The sequence below is a fragment of the Heptranchias perlo genome, chromosome 21, assembly GCF_035084215.1.
Source record: "Heptranchias perlo isolate sHepPer1 chromosome 21, sHepPer1.hap1, whole genome shotgun sequence".
In the NCBI taxonomy this organism is placed as follows: domain Eukaryota; kingdom Metazoa; phylum Chordata; class Chondrichthyes; order Hexanchiformes; family Hexanchidae; genus Heptranchias; species Heptranchias perlo.
The window spans coordinates 8,543,756-8,568,026 of record NC_090345.1 but is presented as its reverse complement, the minus strand read 5'-3'; the positions used below and the strand labels follow the sequence as shown (position 1 = coordinate 8,568,026).

At 41.7% G+C, this 24,271-nt stretch overlaps 1 protein-coding gene across 1 annotated transcript in view; it reads left to right on the top strand.

The window, feature by feature from the left end:
• Window positions 1-18,375, top strand: part of LOC137339954 (metal transporter CNNM1) — a 106,103-nt gene extending 87,728 nt beyond the window's left edge. The window contains exons 8-10 of the mRNA XM_068002060.1: window positions 6,043-6,141; window positions 9,092-9,211; window positions 17,198-18,375. Coding sequence (XP_067858161.1) covers window positions 6,043-6,141; window positions 9,092-9,211; window positions 17,198-17,277 — 299 coding nt within the window. The 3' untranslated portion in view covers window positions 17,278-18,375. The remainder of the gene's footprint in view (window positions 1-6,042; window positions 6,142-9,091; window positions 9,212-17,197) is intronic.
• Window positions 18,376-24,271: the final 5,896 nt, after the last annotated feature.

The following is a 24,271-nucleotide window of genomic DNA, read 5'->3' as shown; positions in this document are numbered from 1 at the left end:
GAGCCTGGAGTAGCTGGGATTGTGCTCCTTAGAGCAGAGAAGGTTACGGGGAGATTTAATAGAGGTGCTCAAAATTATGAGGAGCTTTGATAGAGTCAATAAGGAGAAACTGTTTGTTTCCTCTGGCACGAGGATCGGCAACCAAAGGACACCGATTTAAGATAATTGGTAAAGGAACAAGAGGGGAGATGAGAATTTTTTTTTACACAGCGAATTGTTATGATCTGGAATGCACTGCCTGAAGGGGTGGTGGGAACAGATTCAATCGTAATGTTCAAAAGGAATTGTGTATATATACTTGAAAAGGAAAAAAATTAAAGGGCCTTAGGGAAAGAACGGGAGAGTGGGACTAATTGGATAGCTCTCTCAAAGAACTGGTACAGACACAATGGACAGAATGGCCTCCTTCTGTGCTGTAGGATTCTATGAGAAAGTTTCACCCAAGGTAACATAATAGAGATGGGGCCAGCTTTACCTATAGGCTTCAATTGTGGGTTCTTGGAGATGGGGAAGGGGCATGGGAAACAAAAGAATACCAGAGATTAGGGATAGTACATTGAAACAAAGGAAGGAAAAGATGAACTAGGAGAAAGGAATTACAATTGGAAGGAGTTTTGAAAGTGTAGATCACGGAAAAGAAAGAAAATATCAATAAACATTAAAGGAGGATCAGTGAAGAAGAAAAATAAAGTTTCAGGGAGAGCAGTAGAACTTCCAAAGACCCAAATAAAGAGAATTAGAAAACCAAGACTTTCCAGTCCTCGAACTCTACCCTTTTGGATTGTGTTTAGCATGATCTTTGGTGGCCAGTTTCTGTGTAGTGATAGCTACACGTGGTAAAACTTCTGGCAGGTTAAGATGTGCTATTGCTTTCATTCATCAGAACTAGTCTCAGTATGCATTATTTATCAGCGTTTCCCATGTTCATGCACATTAAATTTTGGGAATAGTGTTACGTAAAGATTGCAACTGTACATAAATTGTGAATATCACTTGAATAGAAAGAGGAACTATAGTCAGTTCATATCACCATAATGGTGACATGAACTGACTATAAAAAGCTGGCACTTTTTAAAGAGTTAAGCTTTAAGCAGCGCAACAAACACAATATTATTCTAATGTTCACATTACGTAAAAAAAAATTTGGGGGGTTGGGTAGTAATTCAGCACAGACATCAAAGGACATATCTCAACTTAGTCAGAACTCGATATTACTTAATCTGGCTTTTGAAGTACTGCAGCTTGTTCAAAAATGATCTGAAGGTCTGAATACCACAAAATATTTTTTTTTGGAATGGGGAAGGGTTTTTTGTGGGGTCGGTGCGGGACTGGGAGGAATATAGATTTCTCCAGTGCCATTGACTTTTTCTGGTTTAAAATAATTTAAAGTGGCAAGCTTTATAAACGGTGATTTCCAAGAAGATTAAAGCAGAGCATGCCAAGGATTCACTTTTCTAAAATATTTCCTAAATATGTATGCTGCAGGCCAACAAAAGCGACATTTGCTCTTTAAAGGTGAAGCGTTGTTAATACAGTCTACTCCTGTTAACTTGAAGTTGTTCACGTTGAATTGCTGGATATTTCAAATTGGAATTGCACTAAAAATGCCCCTGGTGCTGTTTTATTCCAATTGCTTAATTTGAATTACTAAATAATTAACATTTTCCCAGTGCAAAAAAGAATCATACATCAACAAACATTCTTGAGGCCATCAGGCCCTGTCCGCCAGTAGCAGCAACTGCAGGTGGACAGATGAACACTGCTGAGCTGACCAAAATGCAGGGAGTCACTTTGAGCAGCAGGGTCTTCACATAAATGCTTTGGTGTAATGTCTTGTGGTGCTTTCATCTGTCTGCCATTGTCGTTGCCCATATTAAATGGGACCACTATATAATGTTTATCTGGAGGAATTTTCCCTTGAAGGCAAAACAATTCCTGATGGCACTGAGATGGATGCACAGTGCTAATGCAATTCAACTGGAAACAAAATGGTAGATTACAGCATTTGCCAACATTTGTTTACTGCTGCTTATTTTTTGTGTCTAGTTTCAAACTTCTTATAGGTAAACTTTAATTGCATGACTTGCGCTTTGTGGATGTTGTCACTCTAATCTGCCTGTTTTATTTGCACCTTGTTTAAAGATGTCCTGTTTTCATACACCATTTATTTGCACTTATCCTTCACTATTGTCAACATTTAATGATGTCTGTATGTTCCTTCCACTGATTTTTCAAACCAATTTTTGCAATCGATCATAAATCGTTTCCCCCTCCAAAGATTAATTGCACATATTTGTTCATCTTCATACACTTATAACCACTTCATACCAAAAATTGGTAAGAGCAACAAATTTTTAAGCGTAAACATTCAGTATTCTACTTTCATTTCCCCCCCCCCAATTTCCTCCTGTCCTTCCCTGAAGATGGTGACTGGGTTCACAGTTGTATGGATGCTGGCAGCCCTCCAGTACCTCACCCAAACTGGCCATTCCTCATATGTGAGCTAGATAGTAACTGTTGCTGCACTATTAAACAATGGTGGGCATTACTGCTAAGCCTGATACTTTCTCAACCTGATGTCCGAATGTGGATACTTTCCAGCAGCGGTTACTGGCTAGTAAGCAGTAGTGGGAAACCTGGCTGATTTTTTTATTCTCTCCGTATCTTCTTTTAACATTCCTACCACCATTGTAGTTGAAATCAGCTGACCTAGCATAGGCTAGTAATCAACACTGGGACCTCCCTGGTCTGTATGACGCAGCACTACATCATGCAGTGTATTCACCCACTGAGCTATTTGGAAACGATGCTGCTATTTTCTTTGACAAGTTGCCTTTACATCTGCCTTTTATTGGAACACAGATCTACAAAAGCAGTTGATGTACTTTATGACTTGATAAAATTTACATTTGACATAAATTTTAAGCCAACACTCTGATTTACTCATGAGTCCCAGAATTTGTAGAATTTTTTTAATGCTGGTGCTTCATGCAGGAAATTCTAAGCATTTACATTTCCAACATTCCAAATTGCAGGACTCGTGAGTAAGTGGCAAGTGTTGACAATGCATATATCAGATACAAACCAGGTATTACATCACCATTCTTTAAATCGCTGATTTGTTCAATGAAAGATAATTGATGTTTTGGAAAGATAAGCAGAATAAGCTGCATGTCATGTTAGAATGATGTTTCGTCCAAGTATTATGATGACCTCATCACGCGTTTACAAAACAATAGACCAGAACCTTCTCCCGTGCCTTCCCAGGATGGGAACCTCTCTCCAGCTTACTGTTGTTTTTGTTTGTTTCAGTTATTTTCTGTTTGTGGTTCACACGGGACGTCTGAAATACCCGTTGAAAAACACTAGAGCAATCCCTTCATACTGTTTGCTTCTGACATTGTGTGCTTCCCAAGCCAGTTAACTGTACTAAATGTTGAATACCTTTTTAATTAAAACATGTTTAACAGTGACCACAATTGAATTATTCATATTGTAGCAATTAATGAAGTCTTGTGAAAAATGACTGAGGTGCGGTTGCATTTAAAGCGTTATCATTTTACTCTCTTCACCCTCTTGCACCCTTTCCTACTGCCTCTCTAAAAGAAGTACCCAGATTGAACTCCAGGCCAGCGAAAAGAATCAATTTCTTTTTTAAATTTGTGTTAAAATAATGCTGTGCTTACGGAAAACTTTTTGGGATGACGTTATGGCAACATATTGTATTGTGTTGTGAAAACATTGCCATTTACTCCCGAGTCCTGCAATCTGGATCATTTTTTAAAACACTTGTGCTTAAATGTTAAGCTTGATGTCACCAGGATGAAATTCACATGCTTCTCCAACTGTTCTTTCTCTTTCTGACAAAGATGGTGTCCTTTAAGAAGTTCAAGTCAATGGAATTGTGGCAGTCTCTGTCCCTTTTCTAGTTCACCAATGTAATGTTTTACATTACTACAATTTCATATTTATTATGGTACAATTCATGCCAATAAAACTGCTCCATGTACATTCTGGAAACTAATTTACTCTATTAAGGAGCACTGGTAAGTCAAGGAAAGACTTGAATTCCCACCTGAAGAGGTCTTCATGTGTATGCTCAATCCCTCAAGGATGGCTAGGTTTGCCTGTCTCTGATGGATTGTCTGGAGAAGGAGTGGGAAAATTGAGGCAGGTCATGTTCTACAGCACTCAACTACGATAGCTCTTGGGAGATTAGTTATGAGGTAGTCCTCTATAGGACCACCACCAATCCACCAGTGTTTCCTGAAGCAGGGTGTCAGGGGCCGTACAGCTGCTATTTGACCCTCATTTGTTTTCCTTCTGTTTCCTTTCCTGCCCTTCCCCAGGAGGCATGGTTCAGATTGCGAATTGTGTCTGTATCCATCCCTATCCTGTGGGTACCTAAAACGATGCATTTGTAAAATTTCTGTCCTTGTTTATTTAAGTGAACTTAAATATTTAATTCTAATCCTGGTTTAAACTATTTGATTCAAGTCTGCTCATTCCTATCGCAGCTGCTACAGTACACAGGTAATGTCCAGAGCACATCCCAGTTTGGGGAAGAGGTGAGTATAGTCTTGGGGACATTTAATTCAACTTGTGATAAAAGCCTTGACTTGAAATTACTACATTCTGATCTGTGACGTAAAGAGTGAAACATGGGTTTTCATCCAGAAAACATGCTTATTCTCCACTTGTTTGGATGAGGTGACAGATTTAAAACGATCTGTCAGCTTCACAAGAAAATTATGATTCTCAGGCTGTTTCTTATAGTTGAACTGGAATGAATGGTTTTCTATAATTAAAAGATTCAACTAATGTGCAAGTTGGAGGAAGTGATTTAATGGATCTGTGAGGAACATTCCACGGGTCCTAATGGGTTGCACAGTAGCTTTACTTCACTTCTTTTGTCATCAGTGGATGGTAACAAGATTATTGGGCCATTCAGTTCCATGGTAAGTAAAATGGGACGTGGGATTTTTTTTCCACTATAAACAGATTCCACTGTATGTAGGTTGAATGGTGTTGGTGTAGTGCAGTGATGTTCATAATATCATCCGGAGCTATTTATAGCCCATCTCCCCCATCACCTGTAGATTTAATTCTCCATGTACCTGCATTCATGGCTTGTCTAGCAATGGGTTGCTAACAGTGCTGGGGATTCAATGTAACCTCACCTTTTCTCACTCTCCAGCAAAAGAAGGGAGGGACTGCTCTAAGGAGGCTGAGCTATTTTAGCATCTGCTGAGCAGTAATACTGTGGTCCCTTCCCAGCGCTCTGTGGTGCAGTGTGTTGATGCATCTTTGAGAGTAGATCTTAAGGAATCCGCTGCTTAAGATTATGGACCTCAACAAATAATAAAACTGAGATAGTAGTATATCTATATAGAAACAAGGACCTAGCCAGACTATTACATCTTTCTTTTCAATGTTCTCCTATTTCTCACCACCTCCCCTGAAAGTAGCATGGAAAAGCCGGCCAGCCAGTGGTGGTGGTAATGGAGGATACAAACTCCAGTGGGAAAGCTTGAATATTTTTGCCAAAAATGTGGTGGTCATCAGTGGGTTTAAGAACAGGACACACATAAGATGACTGTAAAGGTTGCAAAAGTTTAATCTTCCCTAGTTTGTGACTTCCTGCCATAGCTTTATGATGCCCTCCCATTAATTCTCTAGGTTACAAAAGCCTTTTATAGGTGACCAGCAGCTTGTTAAGAGGGTTGTTAATAGAAAATTTATATTAACGGAACATTAATCCAACAGAGTACAATCCAACAACTTTTGGCTGGAGTTTGAGCAATTAACTCTTTGCGTTCAGTGTACTGTACGGTAAGCTATCTTTGTTGTGTCTTACTTAGTTGCATTTAACTTGTGTGGTCTTGCAATGGAATCCAATTTTGTGCTGTGTGCTGTCTGAATGTGTTTGTTGTACTTTCTATAATAAGGATAGTGCATTTTCTTTGTACTTGTCACTGTCTGATTAAAGCAAACGTTGAAATGAATATTTTTCAGTTGCACAGCTTTTTGTCTCACTCATAGGCAGCAAGTCGGATGGACTGAAAAGCCCAAGTGATCCATTTTTCTTGGGAATAGATACAGTACATAACACGGAAAAGACTGGATTCAAGATTCAACACTGTAAGTGTTTCTTTTGTTTTTTTTAATTTAAACTTTAACAATAAATGCCTGACAAGAAATATAAACAAAATATCAACCTTCAAACCAATTACAGGAGCGAAGTGCTGATGCAACATTGTGTTCCTTATCAGCAAACAAAATTAGATTAGATTCACTTCGGACACCGATTAGCTTCAGTATGTCTGTGGGATCTCTGAAATCTCTGCTTATAATCAGCCTGTTTACCATTGTGTTTCCTGACAAATCAGGGTTTATTATGTCACATAACTGCCTGGGATAGGTTTTGCCATGTTCTGGTGAATACCCCGATCCAATCAACCCCAGGATTTGGGAGAGGCAGACATTAAATGAGGGGGGGAAAGTGGGAGCATGGTGTCTATCTGTTCCCATCCTAGCTTCAGAAGACTGGCAGCATAGACAATTACATGCAAACAGCCATAGGAACGGGAGGAGGCCATTCAGCCCCTTGAGCCTGTCAGCCATTTAGTGAGATCATGGCTGATCTGTATCCTAACTACATCCACCCGCCTTGGCTCCATATCCCGATACCCTTGGCTAGCAAAAATCCATTGATCGTAGACTTAAAATTATTAATTGAGCTAGCATCTACTGCTTTTTGTGAGAGAGTGTTCCACACTTCTGCCACCTTTTGTGTGAAAAAGTGTTTCCTAACTTCTCTCCTAAATGGCCTGGCTCTGATTTTAAGGTTATGACCCCTTGACCTCGACTCCCCCACCAGCAGAAAAAGTTTCTCTCCCTCTTTCTCTCTACCCTATCAATTTCTTTCAAAATCCTAAAAGCCTCAATCAAATGACCCCTTAACCTTCTATATTCTAGAAGTTTCAGATGAGGGGAAATTTAGAAATCTAAAGAGAAAAGTCAAGGCATTAGAGCAGTGTAGCATTTGGGTAAAGATAAGCAGTGTGAGACAGGAAGGGACAGAGTGTTTAACAATAATAATGCATCAGCGAATAAGGTCAACTCAGGGAAAAATGATAAAAAGTTAAAATTAAAGGTGCTTTATCTGAATGCATGAAATTTTTAGAAACCAGCAAAGGATAACCAAAAAATTGATAGAGGGAGAAAATAGAATATGAGACTAAACTAACAAGAAATATAAAAACAGATTGTAAGAGCTTCTACAAGTATGTAAAAAGGAAGAGAGTAGCAAAGGTAAACGTGGGTTCCTTAGAAGCTGAGACAGGAGAAATTATAATGGTGAATGAGGAAATGGCAGAGACATTACACACAAGTATTTTGTATCTGTCTTCACAGTAGAAAACACAAAAAGCATACCAGAAATAGTGGGGATCCAAGGGTCTAATGAGAGTAAGGAACTTAAAGTAATTAATATCAGTAAAGAAAAAGTACCAGAGAAATTAAAGGGACTAAAAGCCAACAAATCCCCTGGACCTGATGGCCTACATCCTAAGGTTCTAAAAGAGGTGGCTGCAGAGATAGTGGATGCATTGGTTGTGATCTTCCAAAATTCCCTAGATTCTAGAATGGGCCCAGTGGATTGGAAGGTAGCAAATGTAACACCGCTTTTCAAGAAAGGAGGGAGAGAGAAAACAGGGAACTACAGGCCAGTTAGCCTTACATCAGTGGGTTTTTTGAGGGTGCAACTAGCAGGGTAGATAAGAGGGAACCAGTGGATGTAGTATATTTGGATTTTCAAAAGGCACTCGATAAGGTGCCATACAAGTTGTTACACAAGATTGGGGCTCATGGGATTGGGGTAATATATTAGTGTGGATTGAGGATTGATTAATGGACAGAAAACAGAAAGTAGAAATAAATAGGTCATTTCCGGGTTGGCAGGTTGTAACTAGTGGGTTGCTGTAAGGATCAGTGCTTGGGCCTCAGCTGTTTACAATATATATCAATGACTTAGATGAGGGGACTGAGTGTAATGTATCCAAGTTTTCTGACGATACAAAGCTAGGTGGGAAAGTAAGCTAAGAGGAGGATGCAAAGAGGCTGCAAAGGGATATAGACAGGTTAAGTGATTGGGCGCGAAGGTGGCAGATGGAGTATAATGCGGGGAAATGTGAAATTATCCATTTTGGTCGGAAGAGTAGAAAAGCAGAATATTTTTTAAACGGTGAGAGACTAAGAAATCTTAGTATTCAGAGGGATTTGGGTGACCTTGTACACGAATCACAGAAGGTTAACATGCAGGTACAGCAAGCAATTAGGAAGGCAAATGGTATGTTAGCCTTTATTGCAAGGGGGTTGGAGTATAAGAGTAAGGAAGTCTTGCTGCAATTATATAGGGCTCTAGTGAGACCACCCCTGAAACACTTTGTACAGTATTGGTCTTCTTACCCAAGGAAGGATATACTTGCCTTAGAGAGGGTGCAACAAAGGTTCACTAGATTGATTCATGGGATGAGAGGGTTGCCCTATGTGGAGAGATTGAGTAGAATGGGCCTATATTCTCTGGAGTTTTGAAGAATGAGAGGTGATCTCATTGAAACATATAAAATTCTTAGAGGGCTTGACAGGGTAGATGCTGAGACTGTTTCCCCTGGCTGGGGAGTCTAGAACTAGGGGGCATAGTCTCAAGATGAGGGGTCAGCCATTTAGGACTGAGATGACGAAACATTTCTTCACCCAGAGGTTTGTGAATCTTTGGAATTCTCTACCCCAGGCTCGAGGGGCCGTATGGCCTACTCCTGCTCCTATTTCTTATGTTCTTATTGGCAGCAGAGTCCTGAGAGCAGTTTGTCTGTCTGTTTTCTATGCCGAGGAGCAGTGCGTGCCAGAAACAAATAAAAGGATGGTGGAAAGGAAGATACTTGAGAGCAGCTCTGTGGAAATAACTGGCAAGAAACCGAAAGCATTTCAAAGCCCTTTCTTAATGAGTTAAAGATTTCATATAAATGCATCGAAGATCTTTACCCTCTTAAGCTGCATTCCTGCGAGTTAACTTTCTGTTTATTTTCAGATGGTGAAAACATCAGCATAAACATTGATCCTGAGGTCAACAATCCCGAGTGGAAAAACAGCACTTCACTTAGCAGCAGTTCAGAAGAGACACTTGGCAAAAAGCTCCTGAGGAAACTAAGTTAGTGCAACTGTTAATGTTATTAAAAAACAAGCCGGCCCCTATGAAATGCAATACATGTATTATGGCTATAATACATGGAGATTCTGTGCTGGATTGGGGACAGAAGAATTTTTAGGAACAGGAACAGCCCATTAGGCTCAACAAGCCTGTCCCTTTTTGACATAACAACTCCATCATATCCCTTATACCCTTCTCTTTCCTAAAGCACCGCTAATTGTTTCTTGAGCCTATTTGTACTGTCCACTTCAACAATCTTCCTTGACAACTTATTCCACAACTCTTTTTTTATTCTTTTGGATTAAAAAGAAAATTGCATAAATTTGCTTTTGCTGCTAATCAGGGGTGTTTCTTGTCTCTTCTCTCCCCCCACCCCCGCCACACTTGCAGGGATAATGTTTGACTTGCCCTTCAGGCCTTTGCTTGTCGAGACTGTGACCCAGGCTATCTCCATGCTCCCAGAACCAATCCCAGCCTTAGCCCCAAAACCAAATCCTCCCTCAGCCCTAGTCACCCACTCCCTGCTTGGACCTGGACAGCCAGGTCGGAGATAGAATCATAGAATGGTTACAGCACGGAAGGAGGCCATTAGGCTCATCAAGTCCATGCTGGCTCTCTGCAAGAGTAATATGGTTAGTTCCACTCCCCTCGCCCTATCCCCGTAGCCCTGCAAATTTTTTCCCTTCAAGTACTTACACAGTTTCCTTTTGAAGGCCATGATTGAATCTGCCTCCACCACCCCCACTGGCAGGGCACTCCAGATCATAACCACTTGCTGTGTAAAAAAAAAAGCTTTTCCTCATGTCACCTTTGGTTCTTTTGCCAGTCACCTTAAATCTATGTCCTCTGGTTCCTGACCCTTCCGCCAATGGGAACAGTTTTCTCTATCTACTCTGTCCAGGCCCTTCATGATTTTGAATACCTCTATCAAATCTCCCCACAACCTTCCCTGCTTCAACGAGAACAATTCCAGCCTCTCCATTGGTCTGTCCGCGATAACTGAAGTCCCTCATCCCTGGAATCATTCCAGTAAATCTTTTCCGCACCCTCTCTAAGGCCATCACATCCTTCCTAAAGTGCAGTGCCCTGGGACACTGGCGCCAGTACTGGGACAGGAAGGAGCTGTACCGCTGGGACGGGCTCCACAAGAACCGGAATGGTACCAGAGTCCTAGCGGAAAGGATAAATAGGGCAATGGATAAGGCTTTAAACTAGCAAGATGGTGGGGGAGGGATCTGGTAGCAATAACAAAAATTTAAAGATAACAGAAACAGGAGATGAGTGTGAAGGTCAGACCAGGGTAAGGAATAAAGATAACATAAACGGTCAAGGAACAAATACAGTTATAAAACAGAAGTATAAAAGAGCTGTTAAAAAATAAAGTAGAAGGAACAACTACTAAAGATGAATTAAACTACTTGTACAGCAATGTACACAACATCCAAAATAAAACGGGGGAACTGGAGGCAATAATCCATAGCAAGGAAACAGACGTAATAGGAATAACTGAAACATGGCTACATAAAGAACAGGACTGGCAACTAAATATTGATGTTTACCTTTGCCTTAGTTAGGGTGTGCTTGTTACCGAAACTCGCCAAGTAGAGAAGAACGCTTGAGTTTGATCTTCACTGAAACCCCCTTTGGTCTAAGCAAATCAAAGAATACAGAATCTGAATTTTGAATCCTCAACCCTAGAGTTCCATTGCCATTTGTTTACGCTGATTATTACAGTTTTGGGACTGTTCTTCAATCTTTGTGAAAATATCCATAGTCTCACTGGGCTTTTTCTGTGTCATCCATAAATTAAGAAAAATAGTGACTCGTTGTGCAGTGTTGTGTTTTACTAAACTCATTTGCAAAGCATACAATTTTATATGGTGTTGACAATGGGTAATCTGAAGCCAAAGGTTGGCTCACTTTGCTCTATCATATCCCTGAAATTAATTACTGGACCCTGGCAATGTTAGTTATTGGCGGCTTTTCTGTACTTGTCCCCTGGGACAAATGAAGTTTGCACGGTCAGATCACCTTCTGTTAAGCTGATGATAACGGATTGTGTTCATTTTCAATCAGCTCGACCCGCAGCTCGTGCTGGATTACTGAATGTGCTGTGCTTACCTTCCAAGCATAAAGTGAAGCGTAAAGGATTCAGTAGATCCTTTTGCACCAGTCTGATATGAGTCCAATTGGTGTTTTCAGATAGGTTTCAGGAGATGGAAGCTTTTTTTTAAAATTTCTGTTAAACTGCTTCCCCTCCCCACTATTTTAATTTATTTTCTCTCTTTCACCTCCTTCCCTTTCCCCTCCCAAGTTCTCATTTGTGTCTATCTGCTGGATGGTGTGCAAGGACAAAGTGGAAGTGGTTGGTCTGCCATTAACTCAGCATCTCCCACTGATGATATGAGCAAGATTAGTGTTGCAAATGTCAGGTTTGTACTGGTACACAGCCCCACACTGCCTGATAGTGGGGGATTTTATTAAAACTAAGGCAGAATAACTTCCAATTACAGTTTTACTGCAGGTCAACTTTAAGACCAGAACAAGTGCAAGTGAAATTGATCAGCAGTGGTATAAAGGTAACTCATGCTGATACTTGGGCTGTTGTCTGCAGTAGTTTTGCACCATGTGTGGCCAATCATACTCTTATTAGGTAGGCTGACAAAGGGGTTAATCTGACTTGATAGGTTACTGATGTTGGGAGTCAGGGGATCACCCATGACTTGCATTTGCCCTCAGGCTCTAAATTTCCCTCAGCAGCTAGTACAGAGGTCCAGGAAGAGTATTTTTTGTTCAAAGTACTCCCATACTTTAACAAAAATTTGTTCCCACCATGACAGAGGTTTGCCACTTTGAAGCTGCTTCCCTTCAGGTTGCCCCTGTGATGTCGCTGCATCCTACGCAGCACTATTGATTTTAGACGGGGCCTCAATTCCAAACCAACCTAGGGACCAATCCGGGGCTTCCTGGCCCCAGGAACACACACTACCAGCAAGGTTTTCCAGCACTCGAAGACTCGGGATCAGCTCCCAGGGGAGTCCGAGGTTCCGACCCTATTAAAATGAATGAATTAAGCTGCTCTAGGGCATAGGTAGCTGCTCCCAGTTAGTGCTGGCAGTGGACTAGCTGAAGGGGAAAGAGACCCAAAATTAGAGGGTCTCAATCGGGGCAGGAAATTTGATGCTTTTTAAAAAAAAAAAAATTTGTAGTGAATATTTTTATAATTGCTCTCCCCCAGACTTTCATTGGCCTGTAAGTTCCTGATGTGCACAGGCTGAGAACAAGGTTGTGAGTAGTATGAATGCATTTATCCCCCATCTGCTTCATTGCTGTGTCTGATCTTTTGTGGCCTGTTTTAGTTCTTCCCAACCACACTGACTAACTCCTCATCCACATAGTAAATATGTTTTTAATTTGCTTTTAAAAATTATTTCTCTCTGATTGAGGTTCAAGTTATAGTCCTTGACAAGTGAAATGCAATTTAGATTATTTTTCCAGCACTCACCTATTTGTGATCTATATGGCTGCTGTAGCAAACCCAGTGGCAGCCTACCATGGGTTAACTAACGGATTCCTACTGGTCTGAACTAGAGAAGAGCACCGCAAAAGTGCACAAAATAGATAAGAATAAAGAAAGACTTACATTTATCTGACACCTTTCACGTCCTCGGGATAGCACAAAGCACTTTGACAGCCAATGAATTACTTTTTGAAGTGTAGTCAGAGTTGTTCGTGTGGGCAAACACGGTAGCCAATTTGCACACAGCAAGGCTCCACGAATAGCAATGAGAATAAGGACCAGTTAATCTGTTTTTGGTGGTGTTGGTTGAGCAATGAATGCTGGCCAGGACACTGGGAGAACGCCCCACTCTTCTTCAAAAAAAAGTGCTGTAGTCTCTTTTACATCCGCTTGACTTTAGCATCTCATCCAAAAGACACCGTCTCTGACAATGCAGCACTCCCTCAGTACTGCACTGAAGAGATTTCGGTAAAAGAAAGATGCCATGCCATCGGACTGAAACCACAAGCAGGCTGTTGGGGAGCAGGGAGTTGTCCACATGTATCCTTGAGTTTCAGGACAATAACAAGGAGTGAGTTACTGTCTTTAACAGCAAAGTCTAACAGTTGTCAGTCCACTTAGTTATCACCTGCAATACTTCAAGTGACAAATTATCTTGCCCTCTTTCATAACTGCAATAATCATTTGGAAGGTTTGATGCACAAGTATTGTACAGATAGATTTTTTTTCCCATATAGAGTAGAAATACTAAATGAGTTCCCCTGATGGCTGAGTAGGTAAAGATACTCTGAGGACTGGTACTGAACTAGAGACCAGGAAGGCTTTAGATTTCACTCACCCTTGTAGTTCATTCGTCTCAAACACACTCGTGTGTTATCTGATGTGTTTCTGTTGGTCAGATGTCTTTAACTCAATTAATTATTTAAATTGTTATAAAACTTGCATTTATAAAGTATCTTATAACATCTGTAAGTGCTTCACTCACATTTTGGAATACAGTTTGAGTAATTTGAGATATGACGTGTTGAGTGTAGCAATGCTTGGAAGAAACAGGTGACTTTGGACCTATGGTTCCCAAAGCTCTCCAGCAATGGGGTTTTCCTTGCATCTTGTCTGGGTCTGTTGTAGGCTTATTGATAGAGATTGATTGCTATGATTAGTCAACAACTCCATTATCGTTGTATCGTGCGACTACCAAGGAGGGGGATGTTATGTTAAACTTGTATAGAATCTTGGTTAGGCCATACTTGGAATAGTATGCACAATTCTAGTCTCCATATTTATAAAAAGGATATAGAGGCATTAGAGAAGGTGCAAAAAAGACTTAAGGATGATACCAGAACTGAGAGGATATATTTATCAGGAAAGGCTGAACAGGCTGGGGCTCTTTTCTTTAGAAAAGAGAAGTCTGAGGGATGACCTGATAGAGGTCTTTAAGATTATGAAAGGGTTCGATAGGGTAGTTGTAGAGAAGACGTTTCCACTTGTGGGAGAGTCCAAAACTAGAGGTCATTAACATAAGATAGTCATTAATAAATCCAACAGGGAATTCAGGAGAAACTTCTTTACCCAAAGAGTGGTTAGAATGTGGAACGTGCTATCACATGGAGTAGTTGAGGCAAATAGCATTGTTGCATTTAAAGGGAAGCGAGATAAGCACACAAGGGAGAAAGGAATAGAAGATTATAGTGATATGGTTAAATGGAGTAGGGAGGGTGGAGGCTTTGTGGAGCATAAATGCCGGTATAGATGAGTTTGGCTGATTGGCCTCTTTCTATGCTGCAGCCTCTATGTAACTCGATGTAAGGTGGACCTTGGTCTTTTATCATCTAGAAATTCCATGTTCCTACACAGAAATACTTTTGGAGTACAGTGGCTGTTGTTATGTAGCCAGACAGGGCAGCCATTCTGTGCCTGCAATGTCTCACATATAGTAAACAATTTTACAACACCAAGTTATAGTCCAGCAATTTTATTTTAAATTCACAAGCTTTCGGAGGCTTCCTCCTTCCTCAGGTGAACGAAATGAAATCCTCGAAATGAAATCGCATTTATAATTCACAGAACAATGCTTGGTGATTACAGACAGTTTTTTCAACTGCCCGTTGCCAAGGCAATCAGTGTGCAGACAGACAGGTGTTACCTGCAAGGTCTCAGAATATACAAATCACCAAAAAAAAACAACAAACAAAAAAAACAGAGATAGAGAGGTAGAAACATAGAAAAGACAGCAACTGACCCGTTATATTAAAAACAGATAACATTTGTTCGCTGGTGGGGTAACGTGTAGCGTGACATGAACCCAAGATCCCGGTTGAGGCCATCCTCATGGGTGCGGAACTTGGCTATCAATTTCTGCTCGACGATTTTGCGTTGTCGTGTGTCTCGAAGGCCGCCTTGGAGTACGCTTACCCGAAGTTCGGTGGATGAATGTCCATGACTGCTGAAGTGTTCCCCGACTGGGAGGGAACCCTCCTGTTTGGCGATTGTTGCGCGGTGTCCGTTCATCCGTTGTCGCAGCGTCTGCATGGTCTCGCCAATGTACCATGCTCTGGGGCATCCTTTCCTGCAACGTATGAGGTAGACAACGTTGGCCGAGTCACAGGAGTATGAACCATGCACCTGGTGGGTGGTGTCCTCTCGTGTGATGGTGGTATCTGTGTCGATGATCTGGCATGTCTTGCAGAGGTTACCGTGGCAGGGTTGTGTGGTGTCGTGGACGCTGTTCTCTTGAAAGCTAGGTAATTTGCTGCGAACGATGGTCTGTTTGAGGTTGGGTGGCTGTTTAAAGGCGAGTAGTGGAGGTGTGGGGATGGCCATAGCGAGGTGTTCGTCGTCATTGATGACATGTTGAAGGCTGCGGAGAACATGGCGTAGTTTCTCCGCTCCGGGGAAGTACTGGACGACAAAGGGTACTCTGTTGGTTGCGTCCCGTGTTAGTCTCCTGAGGAGGTCTACAGGACACCTACAGACGCTGAAAGACGCCCTAGTAAGAACGGGATATGACGCTCGACTCATCGATCGACAGTTCCGACGGGCCACAGCAAAAAATCGCATAGACCTCCTCAGGAGACTAACACGGGACGCAACCAACAGAGTACCCTTTGTCGTCCAGTACTTCCCCGGAGCGGAGAAACTACGCCATGTTCTCCGCAGCCTTCAACATGTCATCAATGACGACGAACACCTCGCTATGGCCATCCCCACACCTCCACTACTCGCCTTTAAACAGCCACCCAACCTCAAACAGACCATCGTTCGCAGCAAATTACCTAGCTTTCAAGAGAACAGCGTCCACGACACCACACAACCCTGCCACGGTAACCTCTGCAAGACATGCCAGATCATCGACACAGATACCACCATCACACGAGAGGACACCACCCACCAGGTGCATGGTTCATACTCCTGTGACTCGGCCAACGTTGTCTACCTCATACGTTGCAGGAAAGGATGCCCCAGAGCATGGTACATTGGCGAGACCATGCAGACGCTGCGACAACGGATGAACGGACACCGCGCAACAATCGCCAAACAGGAGGGTTCCCTCCCAGTCGGGGAACACTTCAGCAGTCATGGACATTCATCCACCGACCTTCGGGTAAGCGTACTCCAAGGCGGCCTTCGAGACACACGACAACGCAAAATCGTCGAGCAGAAATTGATAGCCAAGTTCCGCACCCATGAGGACGGCCTCAACCGGGATCTTGGGTTCATGTCACGCTACACGTTACCCCACCAGCGAACAAATGTTATCTGTTTTTAATATAACGGGTCAGTTGCTGTCTTTTCTATGTTTCTACCTCTCTATCTCTGTTTTTTTTGTTTGTTGTTTTTTTTTGGTGATTTGTATATTCTGAGACCTTGCAGGTAACACCTGTCTGTCTGCACACTGATTGCCTTGGCAACGGGCAGTTGAAAAAACTGTCTGTAATCACCAAGCATTGTTCTGTGAATTATAAATGCGATTTCATTTCGAGGATTTCATTTCGTTCACCTGAGGAAGGAGGAAGCCTCCGAAAGCTTGTGAATTTAAAATAAAATTGCTGGACTATAACTTGGTGTTGTAAAATTGTTTACAATTGTCAACCCCAGTCCATCTCCGGCATCTCCACATCATCACATATAGTAATTAGTTGGATACCCAGTTGATATTTTTTGGAGTAATGCTTGGCCAGAGCATTGGGAGAACTCCCTGCATTTCTTCAAAAAGTGTAATGGGATCGTTCGGTTCCATATGAATCACAGAAAGAGGCCGACTGGACCTGGGTTTAACGTCTCATCCACCTCCAGCAAGGGAGCATTGTTTCAATATTGCATTAGAGTTTCGGTCTAGTTTAGGAATTGAAACCCACAACCTTTTGACCCCGAGGATAGAGAGCTCGCAACTGAACCAGCCTAGCACACTTGGTCTTGAAAGTATGTGTATCTAAAATTTATATTTTTGTTTTTGTAAATCTGTGCAGGTGTCAAGAAGAGAAAGAAGTCCAGGGACAGTGAGAAGAGCCCTGAAGAGAATTTAAATGTACCTCAGCTAAAGATCTGACATCTCCAGCAAAGCAGCAAGGTTAAAGTAAAAGAGCAATACAATGGGCTGCAAGGAGAGTGACACGCTGATTGTGGACCGCTCCTCATGCCAGAACCCAAATAATAAGAGGCTGTGATTGTCAGACACTGGCAGGGTTTGTGAACATGAAACAAAATTAAAGCAGTGACAATGGGGCCCAAGTAACTCAATACAGTTTTTTTCCTTTGGTGATCCTTTCAAACAAGAATTTTAAGTTTTGCATGTTTTTGATTGCTGTTTTTTCATTTTACTTAGAGGAACAGATGAGATAGATTTTGAATTAGGTGATTGTAGCATTTTATATAATGTATACAACGAAATGCATTGTTTGCCTGTCAAAGCCTCTATTCCTGTCAGCCTTACCCCCATTATAGCCTGGGTGTTGTGCTGTGTTGTGATATTGTAAACACACCCTTTCCATAACACCTCTCAGGTTTCACATGACATCGATGCTCCATTTGAGCTTTGCTTTTGCAGTTCACAATATCATATGAGCCCCTTTGATGTGTCCTTGGCTTGTAACACACATCCCGGAGGAGTGGGGGGCAGATTTCTTCTGATTGCAATATATTGGCAACATTGTAAAAAAAAAAGCAGGACCATTTCCTCTGGCCACTATTTCTAGTGAAATGATAAATGCATTCTAAAGGAATGCTTTAACAATTTCAGTAGAAATAGTATATGTGGGAAATCTTCCTGCTATATTTACCATGTCGCTAACCTAATCAAGAGGAGGAAATCTTGCCCCTCCATGTGTCGTCCCGTCTAATATATACAAAGCATGTTACAGCCCATATCACTGCAGATTGAGTCCTGTGCTCATGAATTTTATTACCTCTGAAGTTTTTCAGGTAAATACTTTTATTGTAATTATCTCAGATGTATATATTAGAGAGTAATTAATATTTAGGGTTTTTTCAAGGCTGTGATATCTCTTGTTTCAAAAATGTTGCTCTTGGCAGTGTGTAATGTCACCTGAACCATAGCCTTGCAACGGTTACCTATTATCCTGTCAATATCGTCCTGTAGGAATAGCCAAGACAAAGTACTCATATGAATAACAGTACTGTATATGAATGGCTGCCTCTAGTCTTAAACAGCACATTCTATTCCTTTTCTATATCCTTGCTCCGCTATCTGTTTCACCTGTCTCTCCTTCATGCCCCAGTCTTAGATACGTTTTGTTTGCATACACGTTCTTTCTGCCCTACCTCTCAAACGCTGCACATTTTGTGGCGTACTTAACATTCCTGACACAAATTTCGCTTCACCTCACTATTAAACATTACCACAGAATCTTTGTGTTCCCACGACTTTTATGTTTGTTTGTCCAAAATGTCACCCATTTGAGACCGGTACCTCCATTCAAGCAGTGCAATCTTACAGCACCAAATTATGCTGCTGGCTCAGCCATCCAAATGCCAGTTAATTTTAACGTAGAGCTGGAGGGACAGTTGGCCCTGCATTAACATTGAAATGTTCTAAAAATTCACCTTGCAGCGGTTTAGTTATACTGCAGCCAGTGAAAATGAAAGCGGTAAGACTATCCCCCTTGAGAATGGGTGACTTCTCTACTTGTACCGCAGCATTTGCGTCATGACACAAAAGACATTTTGCATAATCACAAACAATGCGGTATAGCTGGGCCATGATAACATAATTTAACTCCAAGGGGCTGTGCATATTGTAAATTTATTCAACCGTTTCATGTCTTTAATTACGACTTTTGTAGTCCTGCTCTTTCACTCTTGACAATTTTCTGCCTCCCCTCCTCTCCTATAGTCATTGAGTCCTTTGCGAGGTAACTGGCCCAAATGTCCATTAGTCATGTATGAGCCTTGATGGCAACTTGTTTGACAGCAAGAAGAGGGACTTTAGGCCAGTCTTGTCCTTACCTAAAGTATACACAAGTACACTTCCAGCAGGGGTCACCGGAAGGCAAGCAAGATTAGGAAGTCTGGGTCATTTTCCTCTCCCTAACCACAGACACTGAGGCCAATTCTAGCACCACTACCACCGCCCAGTTTGAGATCCGCTAATTCAGCACTGACAAAGGATCGAACCTTGTATCGTTCTGCTCACTATGGGTCAGCTACTTACAAGATAAGCTCATTGAGCCATCAGGAGAGGCACAATCCTGTTTGTTTTTAATTGCAGTACAATCCATATAAGCTAATAAGCACACTGCTTAACTCATGTAAAATAGACAGGACAAAAAATGACAGTTGCTAATTTTGAACACTTGACCTTGATTGCTTAGATCAAAGATTGAAAGGTGGAAGGTGTCGATGTTGCGATCGACTATGTTGCCCTCCATGGTTGAATACTGTGATGCTATCTACAACTTAGACATGAAAAAGGGCCCTTGCTGCAGTGAGTAACTGGAGGGTTATCAGTATTCATGGAACCACAGCCTTGCAACAATTGGTGCCTTCAGGAGAGGAAGGAAAAATTTTGTGTGTGGGGTGGATCATTGTATATGAATAAGTAACAATGAAAAGTTTTATTATTTTTTGTAATGATGTGGTACTACTTTTCAATGACTTCTTTAGAGGTATGGTTGCCAACTCTGGTTTGACTCCTGGTGGTGACATGACTTCCCGCCACCAACTGCTTGGCCCAGTCATACAGCCTTTTTTCCCCATCTCCAGTATTTAGTAGCTAATAAACAAAAGTGTTCAAAGCAAATGAGAAAAACACAAATTTAGGATTTTTCTCCTGGGTTGCTTGCAAGAAGATTAACATTTAATTCCTGGAGACTCTAGGATAATCCTGGAGGGATGGCAGCCCCATTTAGAGGTAATATCTGAGTTTGCATTACTAGCGAGGGGCCTCGCTCACTGGGGGTGCTTATCAGAAATGTGGGCACATGCTGTGCATGATTTTACAACCATTAATTAAAATTTGCGCCTTAATTATCTGAATATGCACCACTGGTAGGAAAGGTTCCCCACAGCACGATGTCAGAAAATTACCCGGTGTGTGTGTGTAGTTTAAAAACCATGGAGAAAGATTGTTTTGCATTTTTCTAACTTAAGATTCATGGATATGGCTGTTTCATTGGAAGTTTTATATAGCTCTGCTTGTGTAGTTTAACAGGATCTTGGCAATGGCTTGTAAAAGTGTCTGTCTTGGTTGTATATAACTTATCAGAGCTACTAGCAAATCCCCCGTGATATCGTTTACTGGAGCATGGTTGTGATCTTTAGCTGCTACATGGCCTATCCCGTTTAAGGGCACTGCTAAAGTTCTCTGTGAGAATCCAGGTCAGTGGTAGCTTTTTGTAAACTCTGGAGGCGAACTAGAGCTCAGTAAATTGCCTGCAAGGTTGAATCTCCAGGCCGGAAGAAGTCGAGATTAAATTGACTTTCATTTTTTTTTGTAAGATTGTTTTGCATCTTTAACAAAATGTGATGTCTTGTGTGCGATGGATGTGAGCAAGACTTTCATTTGTAACAATTAGAAAAGCTTTGCAGTTTATATATTGTATTAAAAAACCTAAATCCTAAGTATTTTTTCATTTTTAAATTGCATTGATTTTATGTGTACCTCACCTAACCTTGAAATGATTGGTGCAAACTGATTACATTATTTATATATGGAATTTCAAGAAGGAATCCCCAAATGGGCCAGTGAGTTAATGCAGCACCCAGTGTGGTACTAACGTGTACAGGCCAAGGAATTCCCAGTTTAGATTACTGTCCTATGTTGAGTCATCTGATTTAAGCCAGGGTGGTGGTGGTGGTGCTACAACTGGCCTTAGTGCCCCTGGGCTGGGGAAGGGGTCTCCCTCCTGATCACAATCCAGTAACCCCTAATGGAAATAGTGTGTGTGTGTTTGTGTTGACTTTGGGTGATGCCTTCATGATTGAAAACCCTGCTCACATGTACTCCAGGCTCTCTCACAAAGATGAGGTACCAGACACACACCCAAGGACTTGTAGGAGATAAAATTGGGAAAGTGGGAAGACAGTTCTGGAAACACACAGCAGGTCAATCAGCCTCTAAAAGTTAATGTTTCTGGTGCAATGCTTTACGAGGATTGACATTGATGAGGGGCTTCTCCAGCCAAACTCTGACACTTCTGATAAAAGGCTGCACCCAGAACATTAACTTACCTTTCTCTTTCAGATACAGATGACCTGCTGTGCACTTTCAGCAATCTCTTTTTTTTTAATTTCAGATTTCCAGCATTAGTTTTTTTGTTACAGTAATTATATGACTACTCTATTTCTAAAGAGTTCCAATTGCAATAAACAAATTGCTTCACAGCAACAAAACCTTTAAGAAGCTTCCAGTGCAATTCAGAAGGATGTTATGTGAAGTCAAGCCACTTAATGGTGAAAAACGCAACGCATTAGAACAAATTGCTTTTAGTTCACAATGAGATTCATTGAGGTGGATGTTGTAGACCTCAGCATGCCTTGAGATGATCGTACGGCTGAACTCCAAACAAGAAATGTTTCTGTTTTTCTATTTTGTTTAACCCTTTATTTATTGAATACTTAACTGATTTTTCCACTTGACTGAATTTCCAATGTCCACTGACCATCACAGGACCAGTGCCACACTCTAGTGAGGAACAATAAAGCCATAAAAAGGAAGAGAAAAATTAGAGGGACAAGACACCAGGACCATTAGGGCAGAGAGATGTAGGAACAGGCTAGCTGCTCTCTCAGATGGTGAAAGATTTAGGTAGACTTTGGGAGAGAGGGAAAGGAATAGCATTTGGCATAGTTTATCTCTACAAGTTCCTATTAAAATTCTCAATGGATAATATTGCTATAACTGTATAATGGGTGGGGGTTAGCATTGGCACTTCTTTCCAACTTCATTCTGACCAGGTAGTGAGATTTTGCCTCGAGATCTGATGTTTGCTGAGATAATTCATTGCAAACTTTAGTAGCCAGTACCTCCACGTCATAAGGCACAGAAGTGAGTGGAGGAGCAGAATTACTTCAATTTAAAAAATCAGTCTTTTGAAGAAAGAATGAAATTCTTTTAATGAAAAACAGGGGAATGCATGACTTTGAAATGTTTAATTTGAGAATGCAATTTGATTATTAGTTATGGAGAAAACCACTTTTTTGTTTGCCAAAAGAAATATAACTCCCAGGCCCATCGGTATCTGGGTTACAAAAACACCCCACTTAAAAACTAGACTGCCTGCTGGAGTCAAAACCAGACAACTGGCAACTCCAGGTTACCGCAAGCAATGTGATGGCACTGTGTATAGTGAGGAATCAACACCATAACCATCAAAACTATAAGGGCATTGCAGTGGAAGTGCCTCCTCCCCCAGGATATCTTAAAGCTATGGGGATAAATTTTAATCCCCGAGAATAGGTGGGTGGGGGGGACGGGTAAGAATTGAAAATTCCAAGTTTTTAGAGCGTGGCCACATTCCGGCTCCAACACGCCTGCTTCTGTATTTAACCCAAGCAAATTTGTCTGCGTGTGGAGAGCAGACACCAGGAAGTCCCATCCCCACTTAAATCCGGAGGCTGATACTTAAAAGGGCAATGAACCTCATTGAGATATTTGAGGTACTTAATATTTTGTGTATTGGACAATTAAAACAAGTTTAACTTTACCTGCTCAGGTTTCCCATCGCTTCCGATTCACGTCAGGTGATAGCAGGTGGAAAGGGCTGGATCCATGAGGTGAGGGCCTTTATAGCATTTCTTGTGGGCCCGGACGAGTGCTTCATCCAGGCCCACCAGGACCTCCGTGAACGGCCGACCCGACCCCCACTCCCCCAACCGGATGGTGGGCCCCCACCTACCTCCAACTCTGCACCAGACCTCCAGTAACCCCCGATCTTCTTGCTGGCCCCCCTCGATCATTTGCTGCTCCTCCCCTCTTCTCCCCCCCCCCCCCTCCCCCACCAAATCAATCAGGCTGGCTGCCGGGGGCGAAACCCGGAAGTGAAATTGATGGGTCTCATTAATCGCGACCTTATCACTTACCTTCCGGGTTTCACACTTGGAAATCATACCCCCCCCCCCCCCACAAACCTGGTCTCAGTTAAAATTTACCCGATGTTCTGTCTTTGAGCTTATCTATAGAATTGGAAATCTTTTCCAAAATAAGATTCTACATTTTTTGTTGAAAAATGAGTCTCCCTCAAACTATAAAGCTGTCAGTTCTCACAATGCATTAACAAGGAAAATAGTTTGAAAATGTGACAAAAAAGAACAGGTACTCGATTTATAAAACAAAATTCAATGCTCCTCTTGATTGAATAGTTTTCCAGCAAACACGCTGTAGGCTCATTCATCAACAGTGGTCACTTGACCAAGGTATCGGAGGGTGCCTTCTGGAGAGGAGGGCAGGGGAGGAAACTGGCAAGAAAAATCTTTTTAATAAATGGTTAGCCTTATGTGGCTTCTCTCCAACTTTGATTCTTGCGCACTGAATGGAAGGATGTTTAGAAAGATCTCCTGTGGTAACGGGAACCCTTTTTACAAGCCTTGCCTTGTAACACAATGAGGTAAACCTTACAATTGACTGTCCCTGCAGAGCATCAAGCGATGGGAGCACACGTTGGGAATTCAAGTGAAAAAAATCAACACTTAGCCTGCACAGTTGGACAGAAAACCGTGTGGGCTGCGAATTAAACAGCTTTAACTCCACACCCCAATTCCTGATGTGTGCATGCACCACATCAATTTTATGTTGAAGCATAAAATTTACCTCTTTTAAGTATTTATTCATTGGGCTATTGAACCTGCACTCCCAGCTTTTTCATGCAATGTTCCCAACTTTAATGGGTAAAACTGCTGAGCTGCTCACAGAGTAGAGTGTGCTATTTGTGGGAGCCATCCAACAAGAACTTACATTTATATTGCACCTATAATGTAAAGACTGTTACTAGTGCTGTGGCCTAGGAAACTGATGCTGAGCTAGGAAGGGAGACATTCGGAGCAGTAAAGCTGTGGGTTTTGAGAAGGTTTTTGGAGGAGAGGTAGGT